This window comes from Pongo abelii, chromosome 14 (assembly GCF_028885655.2).
Source record: "Pongo abelii isolate AG06213 chromosome 14, NHGRI_mPonAbe1-v2.0_pri, whole genome shotgun sequence".
Classification (NCBI taxonomy): Eukaryota; Metazoa; Chordata; class Mammalia; order Primates; family Hominidae; genus Pongo; species Pongo abelii.
The window spans coordinates 41,206,498-41,230,045 of record NC_071999.2 but is presented as its reverse complement, the minus strand read 5'-3'; the positions used below and the strand labels follow the sequence as shown (position 1 = coordinate 41,230,045).

General features: G+C 40.3%; 1 protein-coding gene and 1 non-coding gene across 9 annotated transcripts in view; one reads left to right on the top strand and one right to left on the bottom strand.

The window, feature by feature from the left end:
* CCDC169 (coiled-coil domain containing 169) overlaps nucleotides 1–23,548 on the top strand; it is a 97,232-nt gene that overhangs the window by 31,209 nt on the left and 42,475 nt on the right. For 6 of the 8 annotated variants that reach the window (XR_008512599.2, XM_054528918.2, XM_054528916.2 and 3 more), the window contains exons 5-7: nucleotides 13,224–13,322; nucleotides 13,522–13,575; nucleotides 18,723–18,799. Coding sequence is in view for 7 of the 8 variants with exons in the window: in XM_054528918.2 (XP_054384893.2) it covers nucleotides 13,224–13,322; nucleotides 13,522–13,575; nucleotides 18,723–18,799 (230 nt within the window). In the remaining variant the exon portion in view is untranslated. The remainder of the gene's footprint in view (nucleotides 1–13,223; nucleotides 13,323–13,521; nucleotides 13,576–18,722; nucleotides 18,800–23,548) is intronic. The other 2 variants (XM_054528919.2, XM_054528921.2) reach the window with 1 other exon arrangement.
* On the bottom strand, nucleotides 84–190 carry LOC112128693 (U6 spliceosomal RNA). The gene has a single exon (XR_002911170.1). It is a non-coding gene; the product is annotated as a U6 spliceosomal RNA (small nuclear RNA).

Sequence of the window (23,548 nt, the reverse complement as noted above, 5' to 3'; positions counted from 1 at the left end):
GTTTTGCTGGATACAAAATTATTGGCTGAGAGTTATTCTGTTTAAGGAGGTTGAAGATAGGACTCTTATCTTTTTTGGCTTGTAAAAATATGAAATTCTTCATGAATTTGTGTGTCATTCTTGCACAGGGACTATGCTAATCTTCTCTGTATCATTCTAATTTTAGTATATGTGCTGCAGAAGTGAGTACTCTTGGTTGGCTTTGCCAAACTTTTCCTAGACTACATTACAGCCTAGGATGCTTTTGCTTTCAGCCAACCTTCTCTCACTGTCCTTTACCTAGGGCTAAGACTTGCATTACTGTCAGACTGCTCTCCTGGCCTTCTCCTGCTCCCTCTCTATTTCCTTTTACATGGGCATGTCTGATAACATGATCCTTGTACATGTAATCCCATCTTAGTGTCTCCTTCTCAGAAGACCAGGTCTAAAACTAGGAGTATGGATAGTGATATGAGAAAATAGGAGGTAATTTGTAACTGGCTCACTCACCATGTAGCAGGATCTGTTCTGATTGGTAGATGTGACAGCAATAGATCCTGGCCCAACGTGGCAGTTCACTTCATAAAGACTGCACTGATGATGATCTTGGAAGATGTCCTGTTGGAGTGGAATACTGTGGAAGAAGCCATGATGCAGGCATTTGCTGCTAAGTTGTATTGACACCCTACATAAGGATAATGAGAGGCTGAGAACTGTTAACAAGTATGTGAAACAGAAAGCCTTGGTGGTAGCCTCATAAGAGTCCCTCTATACCAGTAGTGGAAGGGTGGACAGGGTAAAACAACAGGCTAAAGACCTAATTGTGAGAGTTGCAGAGCTCCAGAGGCATCTGAATGCTCAGCCCGGGTAGGTCTGTTATGTGAAGGACAGGGCCCTGATAGGGATGACCAGGGATCCTGAAAACTCTGACAGGACATCTGGATAGGTGCCCCTAAGGATCTGGAGTCTACCTGAACCCTCTGGATGTGCAGAGGTGGCCCACCCTTCCCTAATAAGGGCTAGAAGAGTACCCACTGTGCTGGAAGATGCTGCGGAGGCCTCTTCCCAACAAGACAACTGTTTCCCCCTCAGGAGCTGCACCCACCTCCTCCCCTGGTTGCCAAGCCAATTAAGAATGGTGCTGTTCAGCATCTCTAATTAAAGAAAGAAAAGCAAGAACAGAGGAGCAGGAGGCTGAGGACACTCAGCCCAGCGGAAAGCATAATTCTTTACTCATTTCTCAGACCTGAACTAATTTCCAGAACCAGAAACTACTGACCAAAGAAGTGGCTGGATTCCTAAGAAGGGCCCTGCAATACTAGTCAAAATTTATATTATGACAGTATCCACAGTCCTCCCAAAAGGGACCTCTGGCCATTTATACAGGTGACTGTACACTGAGGAAAAGGAAATAACTAGAACTCTCAAGGATGATTGAGCACAGAGTCTGAGTTGACGTTGATTCCCAGAGTGGAAATCTATGACCAAATTCCAAATCACAGTGGGCTCAATGTGCCCACAGACTCCCCTACCCCTGCAGTGATAATTATCTCCATCACCAAGTACATAATTGAAATAGATATACTTGACAGTTGAAAGTTACCCCCTTATGGGTCCCTAATCTCTGAAGTAAAAGCTATCATGGTAGGGAAAAGACCAAATAAAAACTTCTGAAACTGCTCCCTTCATCAGATCAAAATTGTAAATCAAAAACATTTCTTATCCCAGGGAAGACAGTAGGGATTAGTGCCATAATTAAAGACCTGAAAGACGCAAATATACTGCTGCCTAACCTAGCTCTCTTTAATTTGCCAGCCTAATGGCTGCAGAAACTGGATGTCTCTTGGGGAAAAACTGTAGGCTACTGCAGACTTAAACAATTAGTAGCATCAATTGCAGCTACTTTGCCTGATGTGATATCACTGCCAGAGCAGATTAATAAGGTTTCAGTTACAGGGTGTACAGCCATTGATTTGGAGAATACATTCTTTTCATTTCAGTGAGAAAAGGTGATCAAAGTTTGTGACTCCTTGTTTCAACTAGAACATGTATATAGCTTGAAAGTTGTCAATCTTGTCATTACAACAAGAAAATGGTGATCAAACTGAAAATCAATGACTTTTCTTGGACCCATTGGAAAATTGAATTTGCAGGGCAAACTCCTACCCTGAAATCCGGATAAACAGACAAAAGTGGACAGTCACAATTGAGATCTGTTTACCTAAAATGAGAGCTGCTAGAATTGTAAACTGGTAGGTGCACCTAAATGGTAATTTTGATAAATTACTGGAGGAAAAATAAACAAATCCATTATGAAAGTTGGAGACTTCAACATCCCACTGTCAGTGATTGATAAATAAAGCAGGCAGTTGACCTGAACAGTGCTACCAATCAACTTGATCTGACATTTATTGAATATTCCATCCAACACCACCAGAGCACAGATTCTTCTCAAGCTCACATGTAACATTCATCAAGATAGACCACATTCTGAATCCCCTATTAGATTCTCAGCTTCATGAGGACAGGGTCTGGGTTTGTAATTCTTAGTGTGCTATCCCTAGCACAATGCCTGACACATAAGAGGTGCTTCATAAGTAGTTTTTGAATAAATGCATGAATTGTAAAATTAGGCTACGAGACAAGGAATCTAGTCAGGTTGGGAATAGCAGCAAGATATAGTCTAAGTCACAAAGGAAGTACAGGTATATTAAAAATTTTTAAGCCTCGAGAGTTAGAATTGCAAATTCACACCTGAAAGTAACAGAAAACATCCTCTGTCATAGAGACTGCCACTTGACTAATATTCCTAAGTCCCTATTTTCATCATGTCTCTTCTTTAATAACTTGGAATAGCTCCCAGTTCTTAGACTCCTGAGCCTAACATGTTAAGCTTTCTTTATCCAGGTCCTTCCCTAGGTATCCTACTTTGTTTTTTATTTATTGCTCAAATATTTTGCTTCAGCTGTATCACTCCCATTAAATAATCATTTCTGATTCAAGCCTGTGACCAGTATATAGCTCTTTCATCTCACTTTTTCCATCTAAATCCTTCTCATTTTAGGGACTCTGTAGCCCATGTTGATCAACTTCTTTTAAAAACTTCTGAAGTATTTATTGTCTATGTTTCAGATTTTGGCTTTTAATCATATATTGCCTGTAATTTTAACTGCTATTTTGAATGTACTTTTTTTGGGTATGAATTTCTAAAGTTTTGAATCCCATCTAATTCAGGTCATCTTTAATGCAAAAATAATTTGTGTTCCAGAAAATTATTTGTAAGCTAACTTCTTTTAGAACTTAGATACATTTTCCATTAAAACTATACTAAAAAGGGTTGGATTCATTTTACATCTATAAATGTATTTAACAAATTATGTAACTGATCTATGTTACTATGGTAGCCTAAACTTGGAATTCTTGGAGCAAGCATCCATGTGGCAGAATTTTGAACTACCTCCCTCACCCCCTGATTATCCCTTCAAAAGCTCTTCATATTGAGCAGTTTATTTCGTAGCGCTTTAATTTTCTATAAAATGACTCAGTTTAGCTTCTTGCATATGTTTACCTTTTATTGATTTTCTTCTGGAGCAAATTTGTATTTGGGGGAAGGGAACTGGAAACCATTCATGATACTAGTGTGTAATTAATTTTTGAAGAACAATAATACCTACCTGAGAAATATCACCCAATTATGTTTTAACAGGGACGTTAGTCAAACATATATAGTGAGGATGTGTCATTTCTGAGGGACTTGTTTTATCACTAGAATTATTTTCAGAGACTCGAACTTGCCCTGTTTCACCTAATTATTCTCTTAATATAATTTTTAAAATTCTAATAATTGTTAAGAAGTATCTAAGAGAGAATAAAGTGTTTAGAGAAGTAGCTGTGTTTCAGGAAGGTATGAGCTCTAAAATATTTTGCAGTTTTGCTTTGTGAAGATTTAAATCAGCTGCTTCCATTTTTCTTTGAATGATTCTTTTAATAGATTTAGTGACCTAGATCATGACCAATATAATTGAGAGAATTTGACTTGAAGATTTTTTCCCTTTAATTTGCAAGAATGTGAGAACTAATTGAAGTTACTGAAAATGATCAGTTATCAGTTGGAGATTAAATTTTAAACCAAATGAGTGTATTATTGCTCTGACCTCTATCTAACCCTTTTTTTCTCTACTTTCCTACCAATGTTTTGGGGAACTTGATTGTAAATTCAACACATACTATAGCCTCGCAATTCCTTGAACTGCTTAATTCTATTAATCCCTCCCTCTCCTACTCCTTTTCAGCAACCCAGATACCATGGCCAAACCCTGGGCTTTAACATCTCCTTTGTAGAGGGCATTTTGGTTTGGTTTGATCAGCATTCCCTCTGGCTTCTTCCAGGACAGAACTCACCTCCTTCTGCAAATTGTATTTTCTCCTTCTTTCAGTCATATATTTTATACCAAAAGAGTTTTCACTGCTTTATATGTTCCCAGAACTCATTAGTCTAGAGGTGGAGACCTTACATAGACTGGCCAACCACAGTATCTCTTAGAAAAGAGATACCCCCATCACTGATCCAGAGCTGGACACAGAGACATAGTTCAAGAAAGCAAGGCCACTAGCTCTGGACCTATAGTTAGATGGCCCTTTTATGCACAGAGCAGAGCCAGAACATACTTACTAGGTAAAAATCGTTCTTTAAAGATGCTATGTTGGGCTCTCCAGTATATACCAATCTTCACCCCTCCAGCCACCTTTATCCTTTCAGTTGGGGCAGGGGATCTTCAGGTTTTCATGATTGAAGGCTTGAGCCACAATTAAAAGCATATTTGAAGCATGACTTGAATTCCTAGGTATAGTTCAAAGCTAGTAGTACTTCTATTTAGTTAGGTTTTAGAACTAATCTTTGTGGCACATGTTAGGTGTCCAAGACTACCAGGACAGGGCCAATAGGAGACTAGATCTAGCAGTAAATCAATATATAATGTACTTTCACACCCAGAAGGAGATGGAGGTGTTCATCATTCATCAGGTGCTGGCACAGTCATGCTGGTACAGTTCAAATAGCATTATGTGAGAGTTGATCAGGCTGGCCTTAGAAGATTATTTCCACTCATCTCCTTTTTGTCTAAGGATGAGATCACATACCTCCCCAAGGGCTGTGTATTTGGTAATCTGAACACTATGTGCTGACGTGTTGGCAGAGGAGGTTTAATTGTTAGCATAAGTCATTTCTGGGTGGTAGATTCAAGTTGGGTGGGGCCAAGCATTTCTGGGCAGCACTAGAGGGGTAGACAGTTATTCCTCTATATGAACTTCCTGAAAAAGTTTCTGACATGTGACAGTCTCTCATCAGGGGCACCTCTTAATGGTTTTCCCAGAGTATAAGAGAAAACTAAAAAGTATGGGATGATTAAACAACCCAGACCTAAGCAGATTTAGAGTAAATTGGCATCTGGGTCTATTGGGCTAAAATCAACTGACGAATTTACCTGAACTCACAAATGCACTGCAGTAAATTCCAACCAGCAAGTTCAGTTCCCAGTGGCATGTTTCTAATGTTCAGTTCTGTAATCACAGGGCAGGCTCTGGAGGCAAGTCTAATCATAAAGAATACAGATCTCCTACAGAACAGGCACACGTTCTAGTGATAGTGTGGGTTTTCTTTGCTACAAATTAGCTCTATGCCTAGCATTCTGCCTTCGACTCATATGCTTTGAGCCACTAATTATGCTAGGCTGCCAGTCTTGGATATTAACCAGTTGACTGTCCAGCCAGTCCCACCTGAAAAGGATGGTAAGATTGTTTTTTTGGCCTAAAGGAGCCCTTTTGAGTGAAAAAACAAACAAACTTCCTTCTCAGAACTGATAGATTGCCAAATTATGTTGCTGGCTGAGGCACTGTGGTAGGAACACTTGTCAGGATGAATTGTTGCTCTTTTGAGGTTGGAAGGCATCTTGTATAATCAGCTTGCCACCAAGCAGCTGATTGATCTTGAAGGATGGCACAGTAACAGGGGCTTATGTTGTCGTCTCTTGTTGGCAGGCTAGACATTGAGCAGCAGCAGTACTAGATTAGTCTTGATGGGAAGGAACCCATGCTGTTGAGCCAACGCAAAGTCGCCATCTCAGCCACTGTGGTTACTGTTCATGAGCTCATTGTCCACCCACTGGGGTGACCAAGAACAGAAACCAGATGCTATCTCCTGGTTAAGCCTTTGGTCCACTTGGTTTAATGTCTCTTACATAGTGGGTGCTCTCTGGTGAAAATTACTGCGCAATACAGAGATTTCACCCTTTGTTCCCACTTTTATAGGACCATCCACATACCTCTTTCCCAGATTTCCTCATCCCCAGTCATCAAGTCAGTACAGATTTCTGCCCTCAGTGAATGTTGGCCAGGTAGAAGGATTATTAGATTCTTGAAAGCTTTTCTACATTTCTATATGTGATACCCAGGAAACGGTGTACTTCTAGGTCCTCTCTGAAAAGCTAAAACAGATGATGGGGGTAGGAGGCTGTTAAGAAAAGTAGCATTCAGAAAAGAAAGTTCTAGAGTTTGTGAGGGATGCACTGACACAAAAAAAGAAAAACAATATGATCAGGAAAAGGAGATTATTTATCAAGCCAAAGAAGTGAAAGAAGTAGAGTGGTAGAATAGGCACTAAAGGTTGGTAATCAGGAGAATTGTGAGGATATTACAGAGTAGACCAGTTGTAAGACCTTAACCTAGATACTCCTCATCACAAGTAGCTGGAGTTTTTTACGTAAGGGTTTCCTTACATTTATTTCACTAATACCAGGAAACTAGTGTAACTCAGATTGGAAGATAAAAATTATACATTTTAATTGTATATTTCTCTAACAATTTATAATTATGTGTATGTATGCTATTATTGATATGGATCAAGATAATTCACTACATTCCATCTTTTTATAAAAAAGGTGCCATACACTTTTTCCTATATTTGGATGCCTGTTTGATCCTGTTTTTGTAGATTTCTAAGTTAGTTTTCACCAGGAAGTAAAAATCGACTTAGACTATACAGTTAACAATAGGACATCCTCTTTAAATGTCTTTGCCTGTACCTCTTTTGTTACAATGGTAACAATAAAATGAACACGCATATAATAATTGTTTACCCTCTGTGGCCTTTGGAGTCATTTTACCTGGGTTCACATTCCAGCTCTACCATTATTAGCTGCGTGTCTTTGAGCCAGTTATGTAATCTCTATAAGCTGCGATCTTCTCAAAAGTTAAATGGAAATATATTAGCCACATTTCAACTGTAATGAGGATTAAATGAAATAATCTATGAAAAGCATTTAGGCCCAGGGCTCCCAGAGGCATGGAGATGGACTGGGCTGGGGCAGGCCAAGGAGGCACCTCCATTGGAGCAGGCCATGCCCGAAGGCCACAAACTGCCCACCTGCCTCAGTCAGGCCTGTCAGGCACCTCTCCCCTCCCTGCGCCCAGTCCCTGCCAGGGCCAAAGAGGCCACCACCTGGTGGGAGTCTGGAGAAGATGAGGCAGGAGAAGAGGGTCTGGAGACAGGGAGCCTAAGGCCAACCTGCTTCTGACTTCTTGGAATTAAACCTAAAGGAAAACTTCAGCCTTTGACTGGTCACGAGCCAAGTCTTTACTTCAGCCTCTGATTGGTTGTGGGCCAAGTCTTCACTTCAGCCTCTGATTGGTCATGAGCCTATCCTTTATTTGCATAGAGTGTAACTCCACTTCAGCCTCTGATTGATTGCAGGCCATGTCTTCAGTCTCTGGTTGGTCGTGGGCTGTCTTCATTTGCATAGGGTGTAACCAATTGGAAACCTCTAAAGGGTGTTATCAAGTTCTTTTAGTTAATAATCTCAGGGAACATACTCAGACCTCTTGAGCCACTTACTTAAGCCTGCTTCACTCTGTGGGTGTCCTTTTGCTTCAATAAATGTATGTCGCTGTCGTCCATTGCTTTGTTTGAGCATTTTGTTCAAGTCTTTGTTGAATACACCAAGAACCTGGACAACTGGCAGTCAAGACTTACCATCCGGTAACAATGGGAAACCAAGAAGCGCTTCCTGGGGGAGAGCTCATAATGTTCCTGAGGGAAGCCACGACAAGATGGTGGCTCTGAGAGGGAGACAGGGACCAAGTGACTCAGCTCATCACCAGGGGGCAGGACGCTGCCTTCTAATTCCGCCATCCTGCTCTCGGCCCTCACTATCATGGCGGCTCTCATCACTTTAGTCCTGCTGCCTACATAGACTGTGGTATCCGAGGGAGCAGGATCCTGGGAGTCCCTGGAGCCTACCTTCTTGGAAAGAGCAGGGCCCCAGCACAGGAACACATTTTAGATGTACCTGCAGGGAGCAGGATTCCTCTGCAGGCACTCATCCCGGCAGCTTCAGGCTCTTGGTTTTGATTGTTCTCACACCTGTGACAGATGACATGGCCAGTCACACTGTATGTCTGGAGAAACTTAACGGAAAGAGGTCCCGATCCAGACTCCAAGAGAGCGTTCTTGGATCTTGCACAAAAAAGAATTAGAGGCAAATCCATAGTGTAAAGTGAAAGCAAGTTTATTAAGAAAGTAAAGGAATAAAAGAATGGCCACTCCATCAGCAGAGCAGCCCCCAGGGGTGCTGGTTGGCTATTTTTGTGCTTATTTCTTGATTATATGCTAAAGGAGTGGATTATTCATGAGTTTTCCGTGAAAGGGATGGGCAGTTCCTGGAAATGAGGGTTCCTTCCCTTTTTAGACTATACAGGTAACTTCCTGATGTTGCCATGGCATTTGTAAACTGTCATGGTGCTGATAGAAGTGTCTTTTAGTATGCTAATACATTATAATTAGCATATAATGAGCAGTGAGGATAACCAGAGGTTACTTTTGTTGCCATCTAGGGTTTTGGTGGGTTTTGCCCCATTTATTTACTGCATCCTTTTATTGACCTGTACCTTGTGCCAACCTCCTATTTCATCCTGTGATTAAGAATGTCTAACCTCCTGGGAATGCAGCCCAGTAGGTCTCAGCCTTATTTTACCTAGCCTCTATTCAAGATGGAGTTGCTCTGGTTCAAATGCCTCTGACAAAAACCTCTGTAGGGGAGCAGGACTCAGCAGACAGGCTATGGCTCAGACAGCAGCTGCCGAGCTGATGGAGCCTGCACCCACCCAATTTGGCTAAAGAAGCCCCCATACTATCCGTGAAAAATATTTCCAGAAACTGTTGTGTCAGTAACAGTCTCAAAAGCAAAACCACCAACACTGAAGATCATTCTAGAGTCTGATTTGAAAACTAGGGTCAAATTCTGCAGAGGCTTTCAAGTGGCAAAAAAATCACCCTAGTAGCCAGATCTACGGTCTCATCCATCACACCAGGGAAAATGTTCCATTTGCCATTCCTCAGCTTCTGGTTCTGGTTTCTGAGTTCTGTCTATATTGGAGGGGTTTTAAAGCTAGAGGGACTTTACCCACTAACTCATTCACAGATCTAAATATGGAGGTCAAGAGGGGAAGTGACATGTCCTAAGTCAGAGTAGACAACAAAATAAGACAATAACTGAGCCCTTAGTGTATGCTGGGCACTGGCTAGCTACTGGAGATATGGAGATGAAGAAAACATAGTCCCTTTTACAAGGAGCTCAATCTAGTAAGGTAGAAAGATTTTTTTTTTTTTTTTTTTTTTTTTTTTTTTTTTTTTTTTAGATGGAGTCTTGCTCTGTTGCCAGGGTGGAGTACAGTGGTATGATCTTGGCTCACTACAACCCCCGCCTCCTGGGTTCAAGCGATTCACTTGCCTCAGTCTCTCGAGTAGCTGGGACTACAGGCGTGTGCCACCACATCCAGCTAATTTTTGTATTTTTAATAGAGATGGGGTTTCACCATGTTGGCCAGGATGGTCTTGATCTCTTGACCTCATGATCTGCCTGCCTTGGCCTCCCAAAGTGCTGGGATTACAGGCATGAGCCACCATGCCCAGCCGTTATTCAGACGCTTTGTAGGCAGGACCAGGCTTCCCTGAAGCAGAAGGAAACTTGAAATTAGGGTAATGAACCTCACCAGGGATGGGCCACCACAGTGCCCTGAGAGGATTATGTGTGGACACAGGGCTATGAGATAGCCCTGCTTTGACCTTCTAGCTGTGCTGTAGGGCTAGATGGGGCCTGAAGTGGCCTGAGCTAGGGGCTGCCACGAGCTCTTTCCACTCCCCCAAGGCATTGCATAAGTAATGTCACTTTCTATTTGTACAGCCAAATCAAGAGCACAGTTTTCTATAACACCGGGTACCTGCCCTATCCCCAGCTCAATGGGTGGTCTGCCTGGTCGTTAGGCCCTTGTTTGTAATAAAGACAGAACACTAGTGGTCAGCTGTGGCCCACCGGCCACTGGCGAATGGAAGCAGAGCTGCAGAGCCCTCAGGAGCCAGAGAGCACCTCTGCCTGCCACACAGTGCCTACCCAGCTGCTGCTGGCCCACCTGTGGGCAGTAGTAATTAGTGATGTGCAGAATCCTGGGACTAGTGCCAGGGAACCTATGGACACTCTGGGTGATCAGACATGTGCTGCTGTGGTGGCCTTTATGGTCAGGAGATGACATGCAGTGAGAAGAAGGGAAGAGACAGCCCAGAGGGGTTCAGCCCAAGGTGAGGTCCACAGAGAGGCCAGGGCCAAGATGTGGCCAGCACCCCAGGCCGGTGGGGTCCTCATATCACCCATGCTGGAGGTCAGTCCTTGATCACTCAAAAACCTCTGCTTGAGGGGTTCTAAATGAAATGAGTAGGCCTTCCCTTCAGGACGTGACTGAGTGATATGGTTTGGCTCTGTGTTCCCACCCAAATCTCATCTTGAATTGTAATAATTCCCACATGTCAAGGGTGAGACCAGGTGGAGGTTATTGATTATGGGGGCTGTTTCCTCCATGCTGTTCTTGTGATAGTGAGTTCTCACAAGATCTGATGGCTTTGTAAGTGTCTGGCATTTCACCTGCTTGCTCTCATTTTCTCTCCTGCCATCCTGTGAAGAGGTGCCTTCCACCATGATTGTAAGTTTCCTGAGGCCTCCCCAGCCATGCAGAACCATGAGTCAGTTAAACCTCTTTTCTTTATAAATTACCTAGTGTCGGGTATTTGTTCATAGCAGCATGAGAACAAACTAAAACAGTGAGCTTCTGAGAAAAGCGTGACAAAACAGGCCTCCTGAACTTCCCTAAGTGACTGATGTAAATCACGCCCCTCACACTTCACAGCATGCTGGAGATCTTCAAGGGCAAACTACAGATGATCTGAATGACAGCACTGACCATCAGCAACCTGCACAGCTGCCCAGCCAAGAAATTGCAAGATGGAAGCAACACTTGCAGGCAAAGAAGGAGAAGGAAAGGCTGGAGCAGGCCAAGACAGGAATGAAACAGCCCACATGAATATTGGAGTGAGACAACTGACCTCCCTGGCCCACACCGTGCTGAGCACCCTGCATCTGCTCAAGGGTGGTAAGAGACTACGTGGAGGATGAGGACTTGGCAGTGAATGGGGATTGGGGAAGCAGGACATAGTGGGTCCTCTTCAGCGTCCCGGCCACAAGTTCTTCTGAAGACTGTGGATGACAATGGTAGCTTAGGTGTACCCTTCTTATTTCCTGAGGGGAAGTTGGAGAAACAGAATGCAGTTATGGGAAGAAATCCAAAGAAGGAAAGAACTCACAGGACAAGTCCAAAGTCTGATCGGCAAGCAGGCCTCTCCGTTTTTTTGTTTTTTTTTTTAATGGAGTCTTGCTCTGTCACTCAGCTTGGAGTGCAGTGGCGCAATCTCGGCTCACTGCAACCTCTGCCTCCTGGGTTCCAAGCAATTCTCCTTCCTCAGCCTCCCGAGTAGCTGGGATTACAGGCATGCACCACCATGCCAGCTAATTTTTGTATTTTTAGTACAGACAGGGTTCGCCATGTTGGCCAGGCTGGTGTCGAACTCCTGAGCTCAAGTGATCTACCCGCCTCGGCCTCTCAAAGTGCTGGGATTACAGGTGAGAGCCACCATGCCAGGGAGCAGGCCTTTCTGCAGGGTGCAAGGGCACAGCCTGTGGGAGAGTTCCCGAAGCTGTAGCTGACCCTCCCCACTCTATCTGAACTGCATAGAGGACACATGATGGGGCCTCAGCAGCAGTCCATGGAGGAGGACACCTACTGCCTGGACCCCGACCAGAGACTTCACAAGGTGCATGAAAACTTGAACTGCTTGTGTCAGATTGCTACAAGTTGTTCCAAGAACTGGCCCAAGAATTGAAGAAAGACACTTCTAGTTTTCATAGCAAGACCCTCTTCCATGAGAAAACACCTCAGGAAAGCTGGATGACCGCCATGTCCACTGAGAGAGCACTCTGGGCACTCTGGAAAAAAAATGACCACAACACGCAGAAGCCAGCTAACTGTGAGGCCAAGTTCCTGCCCGCATAGGGGCCAAGAAGTGCCAAAGCCCCCAGGAGGGAGGCAGGTCACGATGTGAGGGCTTGGGTCCAAAGCACAAGCTGGTTTGATTCTGTTTTCCCTGTAGCCAGGTCCTGAATGCCCACAGCCTCGGCAGAACATCAGCCAGTGCTGCTCCTTTGAAAGCGCTTTTGATTTATCTCTTGTTAGTTTAGCTACTATTCATTAGTTGATGTTGAAATTGCCCTTATTGAAGTTTGATAGAGAGTGTTAGGTTTGTACAATACCATTTTTCAAATAAAGATAGTTTAATATGAAAAAAAGAAAAACACTTAGTACAATACATGACATATTGTTAGGGTTCAATAAGTATTGTGATTATTACTATTACTTAAAAAGTACACATCAGCCTGGTGCAGTGGCTCACACCTGTAATCCCAGCACTTTGGGAGGCTGAGGTGGGTGGATCACCTGAGGTCAGGAATTCGAGACCAGCCTGGCCAACATGGTGAAACCACGTCTCTACTAAAAATACAAAAAATTAGCCTGGCATGGTGGCAGGTACCTGTAATCCCAGCTACTTGGGAGCCTGAGGCAGGAGAGTCGCTTGGACCTGGGAGGCGGAGGTTGCAGTGAGCCAAGATCACGCCATTGCACTCCAGCCTGGGTGACAGAGTGAGACTCTGTCTAAAAAAAAAAAAAAAAAAAAAAAAGTACACATCATAGAATTATGAAATCACAGAATATTAGGTATACAAGGCATTTGCTAGTGAAGAAATTGATGGTCATTTCTTATTTTGTTTAGAACATGAGTACATATAAAATTTTACTATTTATATTTTTAGGAATCCTTAAACACACTACTTAAACAGCTAGAAAAAGAAAAGAGGACTCTTGAAAGTCAAGTGAAATACTATGCACTTAAACTGGAACAAGAATCAAAGGTTTGTTTTTACTCTATACTTAGCAATTCCTTTGAAACTGCCATTATTTCTAATGTTATCTACAAACCTACTCTATGATTATCACAAAATGCTTACAAAACTATTTCCTACACTATAGAGACATACACCTTAACTTAGTCTTGCTAATATTGCTAATCTTCTCATATGTTGGACCCTTTGCTTTTCTATCTTCACACAGGCTTACCAGAAGATCAACAATGAACGCTGTACATACCTAGCTGAAATGTCTCAGGTAACTCTTTTTTATTTCCAAATTCTAAGTGTTTCTTCTTACTATAAATTATGTTTTTCAGTTTTCTAGGTTTTGTTTTTGGTTTGGGAGAGAAGCAGATGTTGGAATTAAGTTTCTAAATATGGAGGGTAGACAGGAAAATATACAACTTGTATAAAAGATAAAAAGGGCTGGGCACGGTGGCTCAAGCCTGTAATCCCAGCACTTTGGGAGGCTGAGGTGGTCGGATCACGAGTTCAGGCGTTTGAGACCAGCCTGGTCAACATAGCGAAACCCTGTCTCTACTAGAAATACAAAAATTAGCTGGGCGTGGTGGTGGGCGCCTGTAGTCCCAGCTACTCGGAGGTGAGGCAGGAGAATAGCTTGAACCTGGGAGGCAGAGGTTGCAGTGAGCCAAGATCACACCACTGCACTCCAGCCTGGATGATAGAGCAAGACTCCATCTCAGAAAAAAAAAAAAAGTAAAAAGGACATAACAGTTTTTCCAAATTAAGAGGTTATTTTTCGCATTTGCTTCCTTAATTATTCTTTTAGTTTCACCCGTAATCACTAGAATTCAAACAGGTAGCTGCTATCTCTGTGCTATCATGAAATTCAAGGCACTTCACTTTATAATTATGCATGGTAAGATCTTGAGAGATGGAATTGCTGTTGGTAGAAGTGCGTACTTATAAATACAGGACAAAGAGGTGATCAGTAAATTATGAAAGATGTTGCATCTATTTTCAAGCTATTCATTTGCCTTTCAGTTTTATTTATGATATTGTTGGTATTGTAGAGTTTTTGTTTTGAGGTTATCAGAGCTATCTTTTATTTATGACTTCTAATGTTACAGTTAAAAAGACCATCTCAATGTTTCATAGCATTCACCACATATTTTAGTATTTGTATATCATAATATCTGACATTTAAATATTTAATCAATATTAATCTTATTTTGGCATATGTTTTAAGATTAGGATGTAAACTCAGTTTTCAATGTGTGTCATCCAAATGGAAGTGTCCAAAGAGCAGTTGGATATATGACTCTCAGGAAACAAATAAAGATTTGAAAATTATTAATTTCAAATTATTATATAAAATTTCAAAATGTTATATAAAATTTCAAAATTATTATATAAAAAGTGAAGTCACTGAATGAATGAAATGCATTGGGGAGAATATACAGTGGGAAAAGAAAAAATAGTCTAGGATATTGCTCTGAAGAAGTTCAACAGTGACAGTTAAGGGAAGAAGAGCCGAAAAGAGGGTTGGAGTCCTGAAGACATAGCTAGGTCAGACAAGGAGGTAGAGGATTTTGAGGATGGGAGTGGCATGAAGAATAATCTGCTAGTCACTGATCCAGAATATCTACAGGGATTAATGAAAGGATTGAGAGGAAGGGCATTAAGTTTGGGGATTAGAGCCAATAGGGGGATATTTAGAAAATTTTGAGAAAGTCAGTTCTATCGTGGGTAAAGGGAAGTATGTGTTGTAGGGTTGACTAAGGTAAGTAAGAAATTGAGACAAGATAGGATCAGTTCTTGCAGTCTCTTGTCTGTAAATGGTTGATTAGCTCAAACTTCATGGTCCTTGATACTGGGCTGAAGGCACTGATTCCTCCTAGAACACAGGCATCTTTATGCCTTTCCTCAGACTATGTGCTTGGAATGTGCTCCTTCTGATACATGCCAATTCCACTTACTTCAAGGTCTAGCACAAACACTACCTCTTTATGGGGCCATGACATAATGAAAAGACCAGACTGTAGTGGCATTGCAAATCTGAATTTGAATCCCAGCTCTGCACTTACTACTGTGTGACCTTTCTGGACTTTAATTTCCTTCCTCACCTGTGAAAAGGAAATATCAGTATCTTGCAGGGGTTTTGTGAGTATGTAGATAAATAATATATGTGAAGTGCTGGGTGAAGTTTCTGACACATAATAGGTTTTAAATTCCAGTAAATGGTGAATATCACTTTCCTGTGTTTCTTTTCTGATTTTCCTATCTCCTCTCTGTGACAGGGGCACCAGAATTTCTACTTGCCTTAGCCTGCCTCTTGGTCCCTTATTGCTGATATATCTGTTTGCTTCACTCAGCTGTAGGTTCCTCCCTGAGGTCAGTCAGGGTGACTCATGCTTTCTATTCCCTTTCACAAAGAGTGGCAAAAAGCAAATATGCAAAATTATTTACTGAACTGAACATAAAATAGAAATGTATGTTCATAATCATAAGCCCAAGTTATTAAGAAAAAGGTGATATACAAAACATTGTTGGAGGATTTTTTTAAGGTTAAAAGTAAAGTCTTTTGTCCCCAAAGCATTCATTTACCTTTGTTTATCTGAAAAATTCACTTATGTGAAATAATCCTACTCTGACTCTGCAGGATCACTGAACATATGATAAAAGCCTATTTTAACAGCTTCCCAGGAAGATGTTAATCCTGTCCCCAATATAAATGTTAATAAAGATTTTCACTCTAGAGTGAATTGTTAATCTTTATAGTGAAGGACAGTTCTAACCATGTGGATACTACAGTGATTGGAAAGGTTAATGGATGATTTGCAGTTCTTCCCATGCTGAATACATAAATAATTGATTCATTGGTAGATAACTAGAGCTATTTGCTGAGTGTGCTGTTTATCCTTCTGCTGCTGTCCTCTCTGTAGCTTTGTCTCACTCTTGATTCACTGTTTTGAATGAAACTGAGTTTCCCTCTCTTGGGAGTCTTCTGATATGTACAAAGTAAGTACAATACGGACATTGCTTTTTAATACATAGGTATGTTGCATTACTTAAAATTCAGGCAGAAAGACTGATTAGAGCTTTTTGCAACACATAATAAACTTAAGTTTTAGCTTCTATCTTCAGAAACAGGATTTTAGCAATGGCTCTGAGAGATTAAGGAATATAATGCTTTTAGCTCACAGATAAGGAATCTGAGGCTTTTCTGTTTCATTATCGGGAAGTTCTAATTGTTAAAATTGTTAAAACATCATATGATGCCTCTTATTCTCTTTTCCTGAAACTTCCTTAAAATCCACTGGTTTTAGTTACATCCTCTGAAGAATAAGAACAAGTCTCCACTCCTGCGAGATAGTTTTTCAAAGATTTGTAAATGACTCACAGTCTTCCCATAGTTTTTTGTTTTGTTTTGTTTTCTAAGCTAAAATATTAAGTTACATTAGCCATTCCTCATAACATAGATTCCAGACTGCCCAGGTATTTCAGCTGCCTTTTTGGACAATTCTGTTATTGTTCATTTAAAAATGTGGCTCCCTAGGTTTAAATGTAGTACTTAGGTTTAAATTTAGTACTTGAGATATAATGTCAACAGCATAGTTACCAAAGTCTTAACTAATTCTGCCACACACATTTTTCTTCTCTGCTGCCTATCATTCTGAAATAAAGATACAATAGTGTTGTTTCCTGTTAAAAACCTTCAGTTTGCATTACCCAGAGGATCACAGCCAAGCTCCTGTGGTGTGTTCTCTGCAGGGTCCTCTTCAACTTGCCTGTTCCTGTCTCTGCAGCCTTATCCCTGCTAATATCCTAGACTGCCGTTAGACCAAATGCTATGTGCTATTCCTGGATATATCTGCTGCTTTATACCTAAGGTCCTTACTGTTACTTCTACCTAGAACATCCTTTCCTTAGTTCTTAATTGGCTGCTCTTCCATGTGGAGCCCCCCATACTCTCAATTAGCTACATCTCCTGTATGCTTGCAAAGCACCTGTGCACATCTCCATCAAGGCACTTAATTGTAATCACCTATTTATTTTGCTGTTTCCCCAATAGAGCCATAACCCATTTGTCTTTGTACCTGAGTGCTTAATGTAGTGGCAGCATATAGTAGATGCTCAATAACATTAGCTGAATGAATGAATGAATTCTATTTTCTGTTCCAATATACCCAACCCTGTCACTCATATCAAATGATCTAATATCTTAGCTCACACACAAAAAGAGAATCTATCAGGTGTGAAACCCAATTTTCCTCCTTTTTATTTTCAAATTTACTATCCTGTTCTTCCTGTCTTAAAGGAAAATGATCCCAAACCTTTTCCCCAGTCTTATCTGCTGCCTCTAGGACTTACTTAATAATATCCCCTCTCATATTTTTAATCTCTCTTTTACTGCCTTTGGCTTATCCTTTGCTTGTGACATGCTCAACTCTTCCACCAAAACAAAATAAAAACAAACTTTTACTTTACGATTAACTGTCCTCATAAAACTACCACCTTAGCTTTCTTTTTCTCAGCCAAACTTCATGAATAAATGAATATACTCATTGCCATTGCTTTTTAGTCCTCTATCTCTTTTCATTTATCTTGTGACCCCGCCATCATGCTTTTGCCTAGTTTATCTCTTAATAGCCAAATACAGCAACTCCTCTTCAAGTTTGGCGAAGCATCTGTGAGGCATTTTACACTGCCAACCATGCTCACTTCTTTGAATACTCCCCACCCTCCCTGACTTGACTTCCATGACAGTATTTTTTCCTGGGTTTTCTTATTGTTTAAATGATGGCCTGTCTATCTTTGTTAATTGTCCTATCCTTTAAAAGTTGCTTTCTCAAGTTTGTATTATTGATTCTCTTACTTCTCTGTGTACCCTCAATGAATGATCTCATTCACTCTTGGCTTCATTTGCCATCTCTAAGATCATCATTCTCAATTGTTTCTGAATTGCAGATTACATTTACACTGACCACTAGAAATCTCCACTTTTATATCCTGGAGGAATTTCAAGATAGGCAAAAATGAAAATATTATCTTATCTTTCTATTTCTGCCTCAAAATACTACAGCTTCTATTGTCTTATCTACTGTAATGGCAGGGTACATGCATTATCTATATTTAGTGTCTTCTACAAGAAGTTTTAATGATCTATACCACATAGGTGATATGGTTTTCACAGTTTCCTCTGTATTTTTTTTTTTTTAAAGTCACATGGACTGTGGGGCTGAGATAGGGGGATTTCCAGAATCTTTAGAGGCTTGATAATAATGGAGAAAGCCAGAATTTCCCATTTTTCTCAGCTTCTCTTACACATGCTGCAAAAGAACCTGGTTATGGGAGAGTTAATTGAGAATTGACTATCTCTCTTATTTCTGAAATCAATTATGAACTAAGAGGATAAACACTCAAATTTTTGTATTTCAGGGTTCTGGTTTACATCAAGTTTCTAAAAGGCAACAGATGCATCAACTGCCTAGGATGCAAGAGAATCTAGTGAAAACGTAAGTCTAGCTATATATTTTCTTTCTAATTAGTTACATTTGCACATAAATGCCACTGACAAAACAGGTGTCCACTATATTTTGGAAGTTGAACTTCTAGGTTTTATAGCAACAATATAAAATTGCAGATGGTAAGATAACTTAAAGAAGTTGTGATCTGTTCCACTATTTATACACATTTTTTTTAGATCCCAGATACATTTTTGGTCCTCAAGCATGATAATATATTATTTTTTAAACTAAAATAATATGTACCTAGGAGAACTTAAAACTACACCATTAACAACCACATAAACACAGGCATACCTTGGAGATGTTATGGGTTTGGTTCCGGATCACTGTAATGAAGGAAGTATCACAATGAAGTGAGTTACACAAATTTTAGGGTTTCTCATTATATATAAAAGTTATTTTTATACCATTCCTGTAGTCTATTAAGTGTGCAATAGCATGTCTAAAAACAATGTAAATGCCTTAATTTTAAACAATTTTATGCTGAAAAATGCTATTGATCATCTGAGCCTTCAGTGAGTTATAATCTTTTTGCTGGTGGAGGATCTTGCCTCATTGTTGATGGCTCCTGATGGATCAGGGTGGTGGTTGCTGAAAGCTGAAGTGCCTGTGGCAGATTTTGAAAATAGGGCAACAACGAAGTTTGCTGCACCAATTGACTCTTTTATGAAAGATGTCTCTGTCATATGTGTTGTGGTTTGATAGTATTTTACCCACAGTAGAACTTCTTTCAAAATTTGCATAGTCCTTTCAAACTCTGCTGCTGATTTATCAACTAAGTCCATAGAATATTCTAAATCCTTTGCTGTCATTTCAAAAATGACATCACAGCATCCTTACCAGGAGCAGATTTCATCTAAGAGCACTTTCGTTGCTCATCTGTAAGAAGCAACTCCTCATCCATTCAAATTTTAACATGAAATTGCAGCAAGTCAGTCACCTCTTCAGGCTCTACTTCTAATTCTAGTTCTCTTGCTGTTTCCAAAACATCTACAGTTACTTCCTCCACTGAAGTCTTGCACCCCTCATAGTCATCTGTGAGGGTTGGAATCAACTTCTTCCAAACTTCTTTTAATGTTGACATTTTTCTACCTCCTCCCATAAATCACAAATGTTCTTAGTGGCGTCTAGAATAATGAATCCTTTCCGGAAAGTTTTCTTCCACACCCATCAGAGGAATCACTATCTATGGCAAGTATAACCTTATGAAATGTATTTCTTAAATAATAAGACTTGAAAGCTAAAATTACTCCTTGATCCATGGGCAGCAGAATAGATGTTATGTTAGCAGGCATTTAAACAGCATTTATCTTCTTGTGTATCTCCCACAGAGTTCTTGGATGTAACCAGGTACATTCTCAAAGAATTGTAATATTTTGAAAGGAATCTTATTTTCTGAGCAGTAGGTCTCAACACTGGGCTTAAAATATTCAATAAACCATGCTGTAAACTTTAAACTCTTGTACTGTCATCTGGGCTTTGTTGTTTCATGTATACAGTACAGGAAGAGTAGGTTTAGCATAATTCCTAGGATTTTCAGAATGGTAATTGAGCATTAGCTTCAACATAAAGTCACTGGCTGCATTAGACAAGTCAACCTGTTTTTTGATGCTTTGAAGCCAGGCATTGTCTTCTCCTCTCTAGCTGGGAATGTCTGGGTGATATGGTTTTCACAGTTTCCTCCATATTTTTTTTTTAAAAGTCACATGGACTGTGGGGCTGAGATAGGGGTATTTCCAGAATCTTTAGAGGCTTGATAATAATGGAGAAGGCCAGAATTTCCCACTTTTCTCAGCTGGCATCTTTTTCCAACAGAAGGCTGTTTTGTGTACATTGAAAATCTGTTGGTTAGTGTAATTGCCTTCATCAATGATCTTAGCTAGTTCTGGGTAACTTGCTGCAACACATAAGACATATTTAATTCCTCCAGCAAAAAATTGCAGCAACAGGTGTGACATCAGCACTTGCTGCTTCACTTGGCATTTTTATGTTATGAAGGGGGCTTCTTTCCTTAAACCTCATGAACCATCCTCTGCTGGCTTCCAGCTTTTCTTCTGCAGCTTTCTCATTTCTTTCAGCCTTCATAGAATTGAAGGGATTTAGGGTCTTACTCTTGATTAGGTTTTGGCTTAAGAGAATATTGTGGTTTCTTTGGTCTTCTATCCAGACCACTCACACTTTCTCCATGTCAGCAAGAAAGCTGTTTTGCTTCCTTATCATTTGTGTGTTCACTAGAGTGGTGCTTTTAATTTCTTTTAAGAATCTTCCCTTTGCATTTACGCCTTGGCTTAACTGTTTGGCACAAGAGGCGTAGCTTTCAGCCTATCTCAGCTTTCAACATACCTTCCTCACTAAATGACTAAGCTTATCATTTCTAGCCAAATTAAAGTGAGAGATGTGCAACCCTTCCTTTTACTTCAACACCATAGTAGGGTTATTAATTAGCCTAATTTCAATAGTATTGTGTCTCAGTGAATAGAGAAGCCCAAAGAGAGGGAGAGAGACCCAGGAATGGCTGGTTGGTAGAGCAGTCAGAACATACATACCTTTATTAAACAGTTTGCTGTTTTATATGGGCATGGTTTATGGCTCCCTAAAACAATTACAGTAGTAATATCAAAGATCACTGATCACCATAAACAGATATAGTAATAATTTAAAAGTTTGAAATATTGTGAGAATTACCAAAATATGACGCAGATAGGAAATGAACATAAGCTATTGGAAAAATAGTGCTGATAGACTTGCTCAACACAGGGTTGCCACAAGTCTTCAATTTGTAAAACATGCAGTATCTTTGAAGCACAATAAAGTGAAGCATAATAAGACAAAGTATGCCTGAATAATTACGGCATCAGCCCTACCCTTTTTAGTCAGGAAATATGTTCACTGGAGTGGACACTAAAATAAACGTAGGTGACAGTGCAGTTTCAACTGTTTTTTCTATGTAAATAAAACCAATTTAAGATAGATAAAGAACAGAGGGCCTGGTGCAGTGGCTCATGCCTGTCATACAACATTTTGGGAGGCTGAGGCAGGAGGATTGCTTGAGGCCTCAAGTTCAAGACCAACTTGGGAAACATCGCAAGACTCTGTCTCTACAAAAAATTAGAAAAGTTGACTGGGTGTGATGGTGTGCACTGTAGTCCCAGCTGCTTGGGAGGCTGAGACAGGAGGAGCACCTGAGCCCAGGAGTTCAAGGCTGCAGTGAGCCACGATTGCACCACTGCAATCCAGCCTGGTCAACAGAGCAAGACACTGTCTCTTAAGAAAAGAAAACCAAAAACACAGGAATGTTTTGTGAGTTTAGAAGGTTATATCTACACACGATTTTCCCTGGTCCTGTACTAAATACAGAAGAATTACTCAGGTAATCCTTGTCTGAGTAACTTTATCCCATGTAGGGAAAAACATTAATATATAACTTAACCCTATAAAAAATTAAGCCAACATGTGAATCAGCTATAAGTCAGCATCCTTTTTAAATATAGGTCAGGGTAAGAGCCACTCAAGTATAGCAAATTTCCTTGGTGGAGATTAATGAGGTAGCAACATTTTGTCCAATATTTGGCTAGATAAAGTATATTCTTTCTTGAATAGTCAAATTCTTTAAATTATTATTTATTATCTTTATACATTTTCATTATTGGAAATATAATGTAGTTTAAGTATTAAAATAAATTCTGACAAAGGACTTCCCTGGAAAAACTATTATGCCACTGTGTCAGAGTCCCCAAGACCACTACCATCCATATTCAGTGATTCACTAGAAGAATTCTATACTGTCAGAGTCCCCAAGACCACTCCCATATTCAGTGATGCACTAGAAGAATTCATAAGGATTGGCATATATTTGTACTTATGGCTAATATATATTTCCTTCCTTCCTTCCTTCTTTACTTCCTCTCTCTCTCTCTTTCTTTCTTTTTTTCTTTCTTTCTCTAATCCATGTGCCCCACAGGGAATTTATAGCTAAGGAATACAAAGCAAAATCAACAAAGGGATAAGGCACATGGGATGAATTCTCAGAAAATTAGGCTCAAGCTTCTGAAAGTTTTCTCCAAGTTAGGGTCACATAAGAAATAGTTAATTCCTCCAGCAAAAAAATTGCAACAACAGGTATGACAGTACATGAAGTTTTATCTACCAGAGAAGCTCATTAGATACTTAGCATCTAATGTTTCTATTGGGAGCAGATCACATAGGCTTCCTCTGCCTGGCATGCACCAAAATTCCAGACTCGCAGAAGGAAAACAGGTGTTCAATATAAACCACATTGTTTGTACAAACAGCATAGGCACAGTGAATCATTCTTTTCATTTGGGAAAAGGTTTATATCTGTGTAGGGAACTGTTTACCAGTAAGTTTCCAGATACCAGCCAAGGGCCAACCTCGCAAGCAAGCTTTTCCAAAGACAGTAGCCTAAAGCCTGCTATGTTGACTTTTCTGCACAACCACCCTAAATATTTTTATTAATATCTTGTAGTTCAGGTTTATTTTCTAATTCATATCTGTTCTAAAAATATATTACCTCTGTTATTCAAATTTGCTTAAATAGTGAAGAGGGAAATATTTCAAAAATGAAAGTTAAACTTCTTTATTCTAATCATATGTTAGCACATACACGTATGTATGTCACCAGAATGTAGGTCTACGAGGGCAGTTTGGTTTTCCATTGAATATTACTGGGAGTTGTATCTCTCAGGTAGTAGACTCTGAAATAGGAATCAGCATGTA